The following is a 14,544-nucleotide window of genomic DNA, read 5'->3' as shown; positions in this document are numbered from 1 at the left end:
TTATGTAAGCTTTGTATAAATAAATAAATAATCTTTAATTAATTCGATTTTTTCGTCATTTTCTAAAATATTTATATTATATTATGTATATTTGTACATATATTTGCAAATGACGTACCAAAAGATGAAATTAAATTTTTTAAATATATTCAAAATATTAATTTCAAAATATCGGCCGATAGCCCATGATGCTAGTACTGCGTATTTTCTTAGTTTGTATAATAATTGCTTTTATAAAATAAAAAAAATTTCAAAATAATATACGCAAATGCAACTATGTACTACGAAAGAAAGAACACGAATACAGAAAAACGTCCCAGCGAACTACTACGAATAAGAACACAAAGCGAGTTGCTGAACACTGGAAACTCGGCGCGATTCTCCTCTCCTCGTCGCCCCCTCGCCTATAAACCAAGAGTTGCCGCAACAAAAGTTGCTTCGTGTAATAAGGAACTTACCGATCAAAGCAGGGTATGATCGCTTGGTTTTGGAAAGACATTGGAAAAAGTCAAATTAATTTGAAATAAAGTAAATATTGATCTTCCTCTATAAGAGTTTGAGGAATAAATGTTTTATTGAATACATTGAAATGCATACATGTTTTTAATAAATAAGATACATATACATATATTTAGCATATTTGTCGTGCAATTTTGTAAGCAAAATTTAATATTATTATTAATAATGAACGTCCTCACTTTATTTTTTTTTAAGAGTAAAGAAAGATCTGCGTTTCGGTTCGTCCTTCTGAGATGTAGCTGGTAATGTTTGCGATCTGCTTTCAGCAACGGTTGCTGAATCACTTTGGGCCTTCAGGGACGATACCCACTGAGACATTTCATCATCGTCATGCGCTTGCAATAAAAATTCAGCGCCCCCAGAAAGCCTTTAAAATACGAAAACACATATGAAAAAATGGAATGTATTTCATTAAACCATTACTTATACTTACTTTATTCTTAGGACATGCTTCTTTTTGGTATAATCGGTAGCAATTTGAATACCTGCACCCTGTAAATCATAACTGGGCTCTCCACGGAAAGTCAATTCAGGATTACTTTTATAACCCTTTTGATCTTTGTAGAATGATAAATGCCCTACTTTTGCAACTACGTATACCTATAAAATAAAAATAATCCAGAAAACGAATATTGATATTTTTACAATAGCGAGTCATACCTTATCCCAAGACCTATTAGAAGCTTTTTTCGTAGTAGACTCCCATTCATGCTTTCTTGTGAGATAACCTTCCTGTCCTTCACCAGCCGACAAAGTTGCATGTTCTGAGTATTAAAACATTTTCATTTTTACACACATATAAATATTGAATTTGAAAAAACTTGAATAAAAATTTATTTTGAAGCATGATATGTTGTATATTCGTGGTCATACAAATAAAAACAATTTAGTTGCCTACAACCTTCCACAAATCAGCAAAAATACTTAAAGCGCAAGGGCGACACAGCAGCTGTCTATAGAAGCAGACGAATAAGAAAACTGATTTTATCAATATATTACATCCATTCCGTGGTATTTAGACACCCAAAGAATAGAAATAACTTCCTTTACAAACAGTATCTAATATTATGCACTAATCCAGCGTAACATATGCAATTCATTTCAAATCCAATCATTTCTACTTCTTAAACTTAAACTTTGAATACTTTGAAGTCTCTGTATATATGCTTCATAAATATACCAAAATAATACACTTATTTAAATTATTTGTTTTAGTTATATGACCATTTTCTGAACATTTTTTTATCGTAGATTAATTAAAATACCTGTTTGTGGCTCTACAGTACGTTCCACATCAACAGATGTATCTACTACGACTTTTCCATGGCAGCAAAAATATTTAAGTAAAATATGAAACCGATATTAAACAGTTATATATTCAAAATTACATATTTTCCAATGCAACAATTAACCAAATAATTTAATTTTAATCAAAATGAAAGTAAAAAAAACGAATAGGACAAAATGTGAATTTTAAATTCAAACATAAAAAAAGAGTTTAATGTGCTGAACACAATGAGCGCGACAGACTGCAAACAACATCTGTCAATTATTAAAATACACACGTTCTCATGGACTCAGTTATTTTGAAAGCTGCCGAACTACACGATTGCAGGCGGATAGTTGTCGCTCTCGCTAACTTCAATATATTTTTATATAACATTTGCCAACGATAGTAGAGAGATGAGGTAGAATTATTCAAAGCTCTAACAAACCTGACGTTACTTTACAAATAAAAGCATAAAATAGCTGTATTATATAATTTGTAATAACAATTGATAATTTAAAACAAACAAATTTACGTATTTATTTTTTGCATAAAAAATTTCACTTTTAACAAAATATTAAAATTTCATTGTAGTGCAAGGTATCAGTATGGCTATAACGAAATTGTGTACATGCAAAATGGACAGCTGTGTTGTCTTGTGTACATGCCGGCCATTGTTATGTTGCTGCCTTCTAACAAATGTTCATGTAGAAGGATTCACAACGCCATTTTCAGTTCACTGTCGTGCTGCTGCTGTCTGTCGCGCTCATTGTTTTCAGCACATAAGGTTTCTTAATTCGCAACTTTTATTTTGTCTCTTTCGTAACTGTGAGATAGATCGCAAGTAAAATTCGGGCAGAAAAAAGCTTTTATTCTACATTTTGGGTTCTTCTGATAACTACCGCCATTCGATTGCCAATATCTAATGAAATATGTTCGGGAGTAACCGAACATTTCGTACTCCTGCAACTTGCAAGGATCAAATCTGGTGAATTACAATCAAATTACGTATTTTATTAAATTATATTATATTTCATCGACTCATATAATTTTATTGATATATTTTACTTCACGTCAGTTAAAATCAACTTCAAAGAAGATATACATTTGTGATATTAACTAAACCGAAGAGACTAAATTTAATCGATGAGTTAACGTGCAAAACGTCAACAAGATGATCGAAATTGATAATAAGGACTTCATTGTTGTTGTTGTTGTTCTAATGTTTACCATCTCCGTTAAGATGGTAAGAATATAGGTTGTCGTCAACCAACTCCATTCATGCTTCAGCGTTAAACCATTAATATAATAAGATTTCTTAGAATAACGCAAATTATTATATGTAGTTTAATATAATTTGACATATTTTCCGCATTAAACTAAAGTATACCCAAATATTGAAAGTTCAGTTAATTTTGCTAATACATATTGACCGATGTACTTATACGGTATAAGGCCAACATAAATCTTGTATTAGTTATATAGGAGATAGGTGTAGTCTTGACCCGTTTTTATCTATTTTTGCCATTACTAAATATTACTAACAGAAAAATATGTTGTCTGAGTTTCGTTAAGGTACCTCACAAACCATCAATAATACATAAAGAAGAAAGTCAACCGGTCGACTTTAAAGCTGCCTTTGTCAGCAGAAAAAAGAAGCTGCCTTTATGCCGCCATGTCTGAATTCGGTATCCCCGCAAAACTAAAAGGCTTGTGGGAACTGATGCTGATCAAAACCAAAAGCTCAGTCAGGATCTGGGAAGTCCCCTCCGAGCTGTTCGATACCAAACGATTTACGTTAGTTCTGCTTACTCCAAGTTGCGCAAAGAAGCAAAAAAAATTGGTCTGGTAGTCATCGAAGATAAGACGAAATATCTTGCGGATGCGATTTGTGGGCGTAGCAGTTTGGATGTAATCCATCTACGAACTTGTCCTCCCTTTTTTGCCAAGATATCTCAATTTTTACTTCAATTACAGCTTTCACAGACAGACGGACAGACAGATCCGGATTTCAACCTGTCTCGTCATCCTAATCTTTTATATATGTATATATACATTTTCCATTAGTTTTAGGTGATGCAAATATCCGCTAAGTGAACAAAAGTATTATACTCTATAGCAACATATTGCAAGAGTATCAAAAGATATGAGCAACAAAATACAATTCACAAATATTCTAATTTTTAAAAATTCCTTTTAAATTTTTACTGTTGTTATGAAATAGAAAAAAAAATAAAAATTACCTGTTGATTCTTCAGCCGCTGTTGCTGCTGCATCGACAATATCACGTCTCTCTGCTTCCCGTTTAGCTTGTTCAGCAGCTTCCAAAGCTGCTTTAGCCTCCAATTCCTCTTTTACTCGCTGCCTCTCAGCTTCCTCCGCCAATTCCTGACGCCTCTTGATTTCCTTAAGCTCAAACTAAAAGAAAAATATATATATACATATTTAAACAATATACACTTGTGCTAACACAATTAAGCCACCACACAAATGATGTACAAATTCCTAAAAGTTGTATTTTATTGATAAATCGAAGAACAAGTTTCGCAAAATTAAAATAATCGACTTTTAATATGTAGTATTTATAGTTTTTTAAAGGTTAATTTTAGTGTTAAAAAATGTACTTTGTTCTTATTTGCATTTTTTGTGCTCATATCATTAAGCTACCTGCAGCAAAAAAAATGTCAAGTAATAGATTTCGAAGTTTTGTATAAAAAATTTGCTCTATTTAGTCCACTTTTTTATTGGGGACTTCTTTTGAAAGATCACCTCCCTACAGCGTTTCTAGAAATCAGTAAGTTATATTCACAAGGAGAATTTTTGCTCCTTTCGTTTTTCGAATTTGTTACAATGAAGCCTATTATGACGGGGTCTTTTAATAGACCCCTTACACTCTGTATGGGGTTTAAGTGCGGGCTTCAGGTAAGCCGCCGACACACTTGAGGTGGTTCATTATAAGGAAGTCCTTAACACCCTGGAATCGGTTCTATCCCTAATGAAGTGAATCATCCCTCTACCCTATACCGTGACTGATGATTCACCATGTTTCACATTTTTTTTTTATAACGTAGGTTTCATTCTTGTTGTTGTTGTTGTAGTAATTCTTGAAGGTATTTCTAGGCATGATGCCGAGTTGATAGTCCTTCGCTGCATAAAAATTCGTGTCCGGTCCGGTTACTTAGAGCCGATTGTCGTGTTTAATACTTTGAGGTCGCTTGACATAGGGTCTCAAATCACTTCTAAAGACATTAAACTTCGATTCATCACTCTAAACCACTATATCCCAGAATCACAAACGCCAGTCTTCAAAAAAAGATCCACCTTGCTCCTCCGTACTATTTGTCTATCGTTGTTGTCTTTGCATTTCTTTTTTTTTTTTACGGGGCATATTTTCACGTTTCTCATTTTCATAAAATATCATAATGTATTTTTTACCCAAAAAAAAAAAATCAAATACTGTGCAACTTTTGAAATCTTTTTATTTCTAGATGTTTTTCTTTTAACATGAAGCAGAGTTCATATTTTTGCCAAATATTCTCAAACCGTAAAAGACTTTACACTTTTCACTTTTTTATGAATTTTTTTACGTACATCGTTGCAATATCAAGAGTTTTACACTTTTTTAATTATGTGAGCACGCGCGACTAGACCAACTGCGAAACAGTTTAAATTTGTCCAACCGCATTAACTATTCTCTGAATATGTTCGTTAGCAATTTCGACACAAATAACTGAATCTTTTCATATTGTTATACAAATGCAAATCAACTTCCTTGACTTCATATTCTGAAACTTAATTCTGCCATATAGCGGCTTATTTATGTAATCACAAACGTATATTAAATATCATATTGTTTACATCGTCATAAAATATCCTCAAAATTGTATTATTGATTTTATATCTCTGAACAACCCGAACTTAGTTAATAATTTTGTTCAAGATTCTATTGGTACGATTGAAGGACTACCTAATCTCATAAAAATGTGCAATTCATCACTGTGGCGATGTGCAGTCAAAATACTTACTGTTGTTAAGCGCTCAAGAGCACTAAAACGTTCTTCTTGGGCAGCAGCAGATTTTTCGAATGCTTCATGTTTTTTAATTAGGTTCTCAACTTCATCAATAGTGTGACCCAATTCTGAAGACAAAAGATAAGGTTCTTGGGCAATAAGCCAAGCCTCAGCAACGGCAGCATCTCTGGCGAACTGGTATACCTCTAAAACTATATTTGAAAATACCAAATGAAAAGATAGAAATTAAAATCGTTTCAATTGTAATTTAATATATAACTCATTTACTTAGTTGTAAGTTCTCCCATCTCTCCTCCCAACGTCGTAGCAAGGCATTTCGACTGTTATTTAACTGCAGGAGCCTATCTTTAATATCAGCTGATGCATAATGACTTCTTGCCAATAACTCTTTACCAAGAGATATACAAGCGGCGAAGTTATCTTCTCGTGTATCAATTTCAGCTTTCAGACTTTGGTGATTATTCATGAGTAGTTCAACACCCGAAACATCTCTAGGTTTCTCAGATGTGTTCATTTGTCGCACAAGATCCTCCATCCATATCATTAATATACGAACCATATTAAAGAATCTAAATAGATCTCCCGTGTCAGCTAGTTTTTGCTTACGAGCATCACACATAGCTTGCAAATTAGACCACGCGTGTAGAACCTCTTGCTCTCGGTTAGTAATTTCCTTGGCTTTGTCACCAGCGTATGAATCTTGTAGTTTCGCTGATTCCTCTTGAATTTGTTGTACTTGTGAATAAAGAGTCATAAGGTCTTGCATGAAGTTGTGGTGTTTTCGTTGCAAAGTCGATACAGATCCCGCATCTCGTCCCAATTCATCCGAAACACCATGTTGCTTCTCAATGATACGACTAAGGATATCTTTACAGTCATGGAAGAATTTGTGAAGTTCCTTGGAGGCAGCCAACATTTGAGTGCGTGTTTCAATCAGTTCCAAAAGGTCTTGCCATGATTCATTCAAGTTATCTTTCCATTCAGCAATTGTAGCCGAATCTGAATGACCCGCTTGAATCAAGTTATCAGCAATATTGTTAACTTTAGCAACCCGTTCGCCGCCAACGGCTTCAGTATCACGTGCAAATTCATCAAAGCGTTCCGAAAGTAATGTTACGTGATCATAATCTTGTCCAAGCTCTTGGGACCCAGCAACAACTTCCCGGTCTGTAATCCATTGTTCCAAGTCATCAACTTCTCTGCTCAACATAAATAATTGAAGAGCTTCATTCAAGCGGGCTCGACGTTCGCCAGCCAAATCCTTAAGGCCAGCGTAAAGTTTGTCCAATTGGGATTGCTTAACAGACACGGCATCACCACTGCCGCTGTCCTCGGTATTGAATTGGCGTGCAACTTCACCTAATTGCCTAATTGTATTGGCATAGTCTTCGACAGATTGTTCTAAGTTTTCATGTTTCTTCATTAGATTTTGTGCACTGATCTCATCCTTTCCACGATCCTCCACCATCATGTATAACTCCTGTTCGCTCATCCACGATTCAGCCTCTTGCGCATCGAAAAAGTATTGTTGTACCTTTTCTGATTCTAAAAGATTTCTCTTACGATTATCAATAGCATCTTTAAGTTCTTGCCATTTTTGAGTCAGATCACTAATAAGACTCTCAAACTTCTTAGCATCTTCATGACCTTCATCTATTAGTTTTCTGCCGTTATTGCATATAGCCATTATCCTAGGTTCGTGGTTATCAATTTCGGTAGCAAGAGATTGATTTTTCTTTTTCAGTACATGGACATTAAACAATGAGTTACCATAATCTTTCGAAGTAGCTAAAGGTAACTTTTCGTCAATCCACAACTTTTCGTCTTCAACATCCCGGCAGAATTGGAATGCTTCCTTTTTCTTTTCCAGTTGCTTTTGGCGTTCCACTAGTGGTGCTTTGATTTTTTCAAATCTGTCAAGAACTGCCGTTTTTTTGGTGACAATTGGTTCGATCTTCTCTAATGGAGTTGTCTTTTGCAAATATTCAGTTTGTTTGTCGATCTCCTCTACCTGTCGTTCCTTAGCTGCCATTTGAGTTTGTATGACTTGTTGCTTCTGCATAAGAATGTTAACTGACGTCAGATCATTGCCAGTGTCAGCATTGACGATTTGTTTTTCCAAGTCGGTAATATAGGAATCGATATCGTCGCAAGTTTGTTGTACCAGAACTTCGCGGTTTGCATCAAATAACATTGCGCCTTTCTCTTTTGTGTGCACCTCTAAATCTTCGAATTGTTTGGCCAGTTCTTTTAACTTTGGTTCTATAATATCTTTGAATTCTGGTTTCTCTTTAGATAAATCCTGAGCTGCCTTTTCTGCTTCAAATAAACGTTCTTTATTGGCCGCAATCTCCGCTTCAAAAGCTTGATGTCGTGTCCATTTAGAATGGATTGTTTTAGCGCTTCTGTAGGTCTCATCTTGGGATGTTACATATCTTTCTTGTACCCATTCAGCCAATTCTTCAAGATCTTGTAAAAATTCATGCAATTTCACTTGATTCTTTAACTTTTCGTGCTGATCCAAAGCTCGTTGGCGATTATCGTCACGACGACTTGCAATATTTTCAGCTCGCTTTCCGATTTTCTCAGCGTCAAAATGTTCTTTCTCCACAAGGGTGTCAGCTACTTGCAACAAAGTATTTATCTTATCATCATTCGCCTCCATGGTAGTAAGGAATGCTTCATGACGTTTAAGTTGGTTTTCAGCTTGCTCTAAATTAACTGGAGTATCATCCTTACTAAGGAAATGTTCTTGTTGACTTAATAGCACTTCGGTTTGACGTGCATCTCTATTGAATAACTGTTGATCCAGACTTTGTGAGAGCAACACTTGTCTATTTTCCCACATTTGATGCAACTCCTCCCAACCATCTTTCAACGCATTTAATCTCTCACGAAGGAACATATATTGTGGATCGTCCGACGTATTCGATTCTGATGTTAAACGCTCACCATATTCCATCATGTTCTTATAATCTTCTGTGTAATTATCAATCTCCTCGCGAATTGATTGATGTTGATTTAGAAGCTTCTCAGCTTCAGGCAAGGAAGTGGGAGTATCTTCAGATGCCACGTCAGTTTGAGTTTTGGTCAACCATGTCTGGAAGTGGTCCAAATCGCGCAAAAATCTGTGTAAATCACCTGCTTCTTCCAATTTAGAGTCGCGTTCCTTCAGCATTTGGGTTAATTGCTCCCAAATAAGCTCTATTTGAGAAATTCTATCACGGATTATTTGTGCCTCCTCTGGATGTTCATTCTCAATACTATCAGCTTCTTTGCTTAAACTAGATAGTTTAGCTTGAATAGCTGCCAAATCTCTTTCCATACCACTAAGACGCCTTTGCAAAGTCATCACACCAGTCAAGTCCATCTCTAGGCTATCGGTTTCAGTTAAAATGCGCTTTTTGTCTTCGATCCATGATATTGTTTCTCTACATTCAATATAGAATGTTTGCACGCCATGGGCAGATTTCAAATCATCCATTTTAGCTTCTGCTTTTTCGCGTAAAGTAGACCACTCCTGATTGAGATGGTTCTGCCTTTCCAATATTTCGTCCGAATTAGGATGTTCAACATGCAACAGTTGCCTAGCTAATTGATTAACAACGGCAACACGAGAAGCATTGGCATTCATCTCCTTGTCAAAACCTTCGAAGCGATGTTTCATTATTTCGACATCTTCAATGTCTTTTCCGGGCGTCATTGTATCTAACATTTTGGTCTTTTCTTTTATCCATTGCTCAACACCGTCCGCTTCAGACATCAACTTATAGAGGCTGAGTGCATCTAATAGTCGTTGCTTTCGCAATTTTGCCAATTCGGTCAACTCCTTGTATCTAGTGTCAATTGCTTCTAGGCGCTTATCTACATTGGCCTTTTCTGTGTCGTTCAATTTTAAATCTTCAGCTTGCTTGTGTAAAGCGTTAATAACTTCAGCGTAATTCTTAAGTTCATCTGCAACATCCTTATGCTTTTTAAGCAATGACTGTACGTTGGCTTCATCGCGTCCAACATCTTCGCTCGAAACGATTCTTAGCGTATCGAGCATCCAATTGTCTATATCATCAGCGTCCGCAAATAATTGGAAGTATTCTACAGCATTTTCTAGACGTTGACGTCTGTACTTAGTCAAATCTAACAGATGATCCCATTTAGAAAGAATTTCCTTTAAACGATCCTTAATACGATCAGCTCCAAAGTGTCCTTCAGTAATTAATTCGGCACCAATTTTAGCAACACCTTGCAATTGGGGATCATGCGACGTAATTTCGGATTCTAATGCCTTATGTTTACTCAATAATAAATTTACTGTAGTTAAATCATGTCCAACTTCATCGGTGGATACGATTTGTTCCTTTTCTTTTATCCAATTTTCTTCATCAGCCGTATCCCAATAAAATTGCCACAATTTTCGACTTTCTTCCAGGCGACTTCTGCGCTCCACAGCCAGACGAACCAATTCAGCGTATGCATCCTCTAATTGTTGAACACGGCTAACAATGATTTCAGGGTCACAAGGTTTATATGACTCTGGGTCATCACTTAAGAATTTCTGAGAATTTTGGACTACAACTTTAACACGCTCTCCAAGAATGTTAATATCTGCTTCGACAAGGGAATGCTTTTGAAGTAAGTCTTCTACACCCATAAGGTGTTTTCCATAGTCATCAGTTAAAAGTAGCTGCCTTATTTCCTCCATATTATCCAAAATATAAAGCATTTCTTGGAAGTTTTGTTGTAATTGCAACGATATTTCTAAACGCATTCTACGTGCGCGTAATAGTTCCAGCAAGTACGTCCATAATCGCATAACATTTTCCTTACGGAGCAATATTCGCTTAACATCGTGGTAACGTTCTGATTCCAATTCGTCGCACACAGCAATGACTGCTTGTACCCGTTCTTCATAAGCAAATATGTCTGTTTCAATAGCTTCGTGTTTCTTTGCCGCAGCTTCTACCGCTGCTAAATCGAATCCGAAGTTATCCTGACTAACTAGTCTTTGGTTCTCGGAAAGCCAAGTTTCCCTCATTGAAGCTTTTCTATCAAAACGAGCAGCCAGTTGTTCCAACTTCTCTTGGCGAATAAGCTCTTCTCTCAATGCTAACTCTCGCTCATGTTCTGCTTTCTCTAAACGCTCCCAAGCCTTATTTATATCAGAAATCATTTTTCCTTCCTTAGGGGTATAAGGTTTCTGATTGTTTGCCCGCATTTTCGATTGAAGCGTAAATAACAACACTTCCAAATTACCTTTTTCTACAAACTTCGGAGGCTTTTCAATAGTTCGATAATTTGAAAATTGAGCTAATTGACTTTGCACTCCTGCTAAAGAGTTTTCAAATTCTCTTTCTCCAAGGGCTTGGATAGTTGTTTCGATCCATTTTAGTAAATCACTTGTAAAATGTTCATAGTCATTAATCATTTTATCATTTTCCATAGCAATGCCCACAACTTTTCCGATTCGTTTGCCTTGCACTGTTTCTTGCTTTAGCTTACTGAAGTAATGATAATAGGTAACCACATAAGTGATAATAGACTTTTCATCGGGATGGTCGACAAATACATCTTCAGCATCGAGTAACTTCGCAAGACCTAACTTATCTTCAGCAACGTCGAAGGCATTGTTCAGATTATACAAGGGGTTCGCTTTGGACAACTTTTCAAATTGCACCAAATCAGGACGGTGTTTATGAATTATTGCATTGAATGCGAGTCCGTCTCGCCAGGAAGTGGTGAAGTTCCTGACATTGACATTATTGTATCCAGCAGTTTTCATTTGACACCACAAAAGTAAAGCATCCTTAGCAGATTTAGTTTCTTTGTTGTCGACTTCTTCAATTGTAATGTCTTGAATCTGAGAAATAATTAGTAGAAACCATTTTATATGAACCATTTACAGAATTTGTATATTAAAATACAAAATAATAATAATAATTTACCTGGAATCGCAAGATGATGGTCCAAATTAAGCCCAAATTTAAAGAAGCGTTTCCATCCACAATGTCATGCGATCCTATATTTTCTAAATGTACGCGTTGCTCACGTAAAAATTGTAGAGCTTTGTCCACATTTTCCAAACAATGGATCCTCATTTTACCTTTTGTTGGTTTTGGTAAACGTTCACCAGATAATACTTCTAACAGTTTTATAAGGTATTTTCCGTCACGCATATCTACATACAAATCTCCTATCCTGCAGTTAACTCTACACAGATGTGAATTAACCCATTTTGTAAATGTTTTCTTTTGAACATTTTCTCGTTCTTCAGCAAGAGCCTTTATACGCGATCTTTCAAAAAGTCTAGAGCTGGAATTCCCTCCATCATATTCGTATTCATCGATATATTCGTTTCCAGGACCCTGACTAGGATCCCATCGAACAATTGAAATGTCGGTCGTCATTTTGTCGATAAGTTATATCTAAAAATATATATATCAAGGAATAACAATTTTTTAATAAAAATGTTTACTTTTGTTCAAGTTATGAGAACCGTATTAAATATTTATATCTATAAATTATTACAAAAAGATAATTCTATACTGTAAACTTAAAATGGAGGAAATTAGTATCTGTCTATATGCCGTTCTTCACATTTCTACAAATTAATTAAGCGTATTATAGTTTGTACAACGCCCTACTGTGCTTACGCATGTATGTGCTCATATTTAACAACACATCCATGTGAACAGTGAATTAAAATCAAATGTGTAACGCATAACATAAGATAAGATATAGATAGGTAAGTCAACGAACGTTCTATAGCACATATATTTTGGTTAAATTAATGTTAACACGAATTATTCAAATACTTGTTAAGATTTTTTAGAAGTTTAGAAACGAAAGTATTGAATAATTTTGCATTAATAATATTATATATAAATATTTAAAAACTACTATTTGCAAATAAATAAGACACTTAAGTATATCATAATGTACTGAATTCTCTTAATGATTTTTAACTGCTGATGCCGCAAAGTTTGGTGATTTACTATGTATGTAGTTGTAGCTCTTACTGTATACAAGTAAATATAACTGACTGCGGTCATTATCAATTACGTAATAAAATATTGATCACTAGCCAATAAATGTAGATATTTATGTTTAGAAATAAGAGGAAGAGAAATTAACATTTCGTTACATTTAAGACTGCATTTGTATAAATACATACATACCTAATTATGATTAATAAGTAATTGTATATGTACTCAAGAACTTAATTCTTAATATTAGCGTTTATATTATTCACGCACTCCAGGTTTACCAAATAAAGTTAGCACTTTCACTGAAGCACCTAGATTAAAAACTCACACACGCATTTGTAGATTTCTATGTATGAATTTAAACACTTTTATATTTGTTTTCTCATTTTTTTCACTGTCTATTATTAGCTATAAATATGTATATATTTTTTAATGGAATCACCTTTTAAATTAGGCTTCGTAGTTCATGTTAAATAAAATTAATGTTCACGACCCATGATAATACTACTAGAATGAATAGAGTAAGCGAGGTGATGTCATCAATGACAGTGAACAATTTTATAAACACCACTCAATGCTATTACATACTTGTGTTCCAATTTTCTACCACCACAGCCTCTTCAACGCTTTCCTGGGCGTTGTCTTTTTATGTTTTAATGTAAAAACTTTTCAATAAACATTAACAATACATACCGCTCTCTGTATTTTGTATTTTATACTAATTTTCACTTCGTTTGTTTAAAATTTCGGAGTTTATTAAGGTAATATTCTTTTAAACATTCAATTTTTTATAAAAATTAAACTTCGGAAACAACAGCAGAACGACAACTAGAGAGAAGTGAAAAATTATGTATATGTTGTCTTTATACGGCATAACCTGCACTATCGACAATATACAACCATGGTTGCAATTTTCCAACCAGAACAAATTCCTGTTTATGCCGATAGGAAAAGGTCTGTTCGGGTGTTAAATGAAATATTCTTATCATTTGCATAGCACATTAAATTAAATTTGTCACCTGATGAAAGCATGTCACAAAACTAATAAAAGTTCTTGTTTGTCGTTTTACATATACTGACACTTCAACATAGATATTAACCGATTGTTGTTTTTTATATTTTGTAAGCAACTCAAATACGTAATAGGTAAAAATAATTTAACGCTACATAAATTTCGTAACCATCGTAATTCAAAGTCAACGTTTTATTTTTTAGGGATTGTGCTATTTGACTGCGTTATAAAAAATGTTACCATTTTTAACAAAATATTGAGGGCTACCATATCGGTCACAGTCAAAATCAGTCAAGTTGCATGTGTACCACTATCAAAACACCCCCAACCCCCCACAATGTAATCAAATTTGGTCACCAAATTTGACCCCACCGCCCACCTCCATTTCAAGTTATATTGAACAAGTACAATATTCTTAACGGTCTCAACGGAGAGGCGGAATTTTAAATCGAAAAAAACCTGCGGGAGTTGAACTCGGTCGAGTTTTGGATATGATTCAAATAAATGCATCCTAAGCGTGACGCGCAAATTCAAAACGACCTAGTAGACTGAACCGCTGTGATTTCCACTGTTTTCACACACTTGCTAAAAAAAAAATTAAAACAAAAATCGCCGAATCAGGCTGAAACCATGGAATCAGTGCATTTTTCTCGAAAATCAGAAAATTTTCACGAAAATCAGAAATCAGTGCCGAAGGTCAAAATCAGGGAATTCCATGACAAATCAGGGAATCTG

At 34.9% G+C, this 14,544-nt stretch overlaps 1 protein-coding gene across 3 annotated transcripts; it reads right to left on the bottom strand.

Annotated features, from left to right (window-relative positions):
- Positions 1–641: 641 nt before the first annotated feature.
- On the bottom strand, positions 642–13,640 carry LOC108971289 (spectrin beta chain). Of its 3 annotated transcripts, none has more exons than XM_018937249.1 (9): positions 13,491–13,640; positions 11,757–12,236; positions 6,085–11,671; positions 5,812–6,008; positions 4,030–4,204; positions 1,785–1,835; positions 1,180–1,283; positions 953–1,119; positions 642–886 (listed from the first exon to the last, which is right to left on the bottom strand). In XM_018937249.1, exons 2-9 carry the CDS (start codon positions 12,216–12,218, stop codon positions 700–702), a joined length of 6,930 nt encoding a protein of 2,309 aa, XP_018792794.1. In that variant the 5' UTR covers positions 12,219–12,236; positions 13,491–13,640; the 3' UTR covers positions 642–699. The 3 variants fall into 3 exon arrangements, with proteins under 3 accessions (XP_018792794.1, XP_018792795.1, XP_018792796.1); XM_018937250.1 differs by lacking the exon at positions 13,491–13,640 and adding an exon at positions 13,240–13,301; XM_018937251.1 differs by lacking the exon at positions 1,785–1,835.
- Between the last annotated feature and the right edge of the window lie 904 nt (positions 13,641–14,544).

Source organism: Bactrocera latifrons, unplaced genomic scaffold (genome assembly GCF_001853355.1).
Source record: "Bactrocera latifrons isolate USDA-ARS-PBARC rearing strain unplaced genomic scaffold, ASM185335v1 scaffold_338, whole genome shotgun sequence".
Lineage (NCBI taxonomy): Eukaryota > Metazoa > Arthropoda > Insecta > Diptera > Tephritidae > Bactrocera > Bactrocera latifrons.
The sequence above is the reverse complement of the archived record's forward strand: the minus strand, read 5'-3'. Positions and strand labels throughout refer to the sequence as shown.

Bases quoted from the DNA above. Each gene is read 5' to 3' on its own strand.
- LOC108971289 (XM_018937249.1), bottom strand. From the start codon at position 12,218: ATGACGACCGACATTTCAATTGTTCGATGGGATCCTAGTCAGGGTCCT. The intron at 11,672-11,756 runs GTAAATTATTAT...ATTATTTCTCAG, and splicing joins CCATCATCTTGCGATTCCAG to ATTCAAGACATTACAATTGA. The intron at 1,120-1,179 runs GTATGACTCGCT...TTTATTTTATAG, and splicing joins CTAATAGGTCTTGGGATAAG to GTATACGTAGTTGCAAAAGT.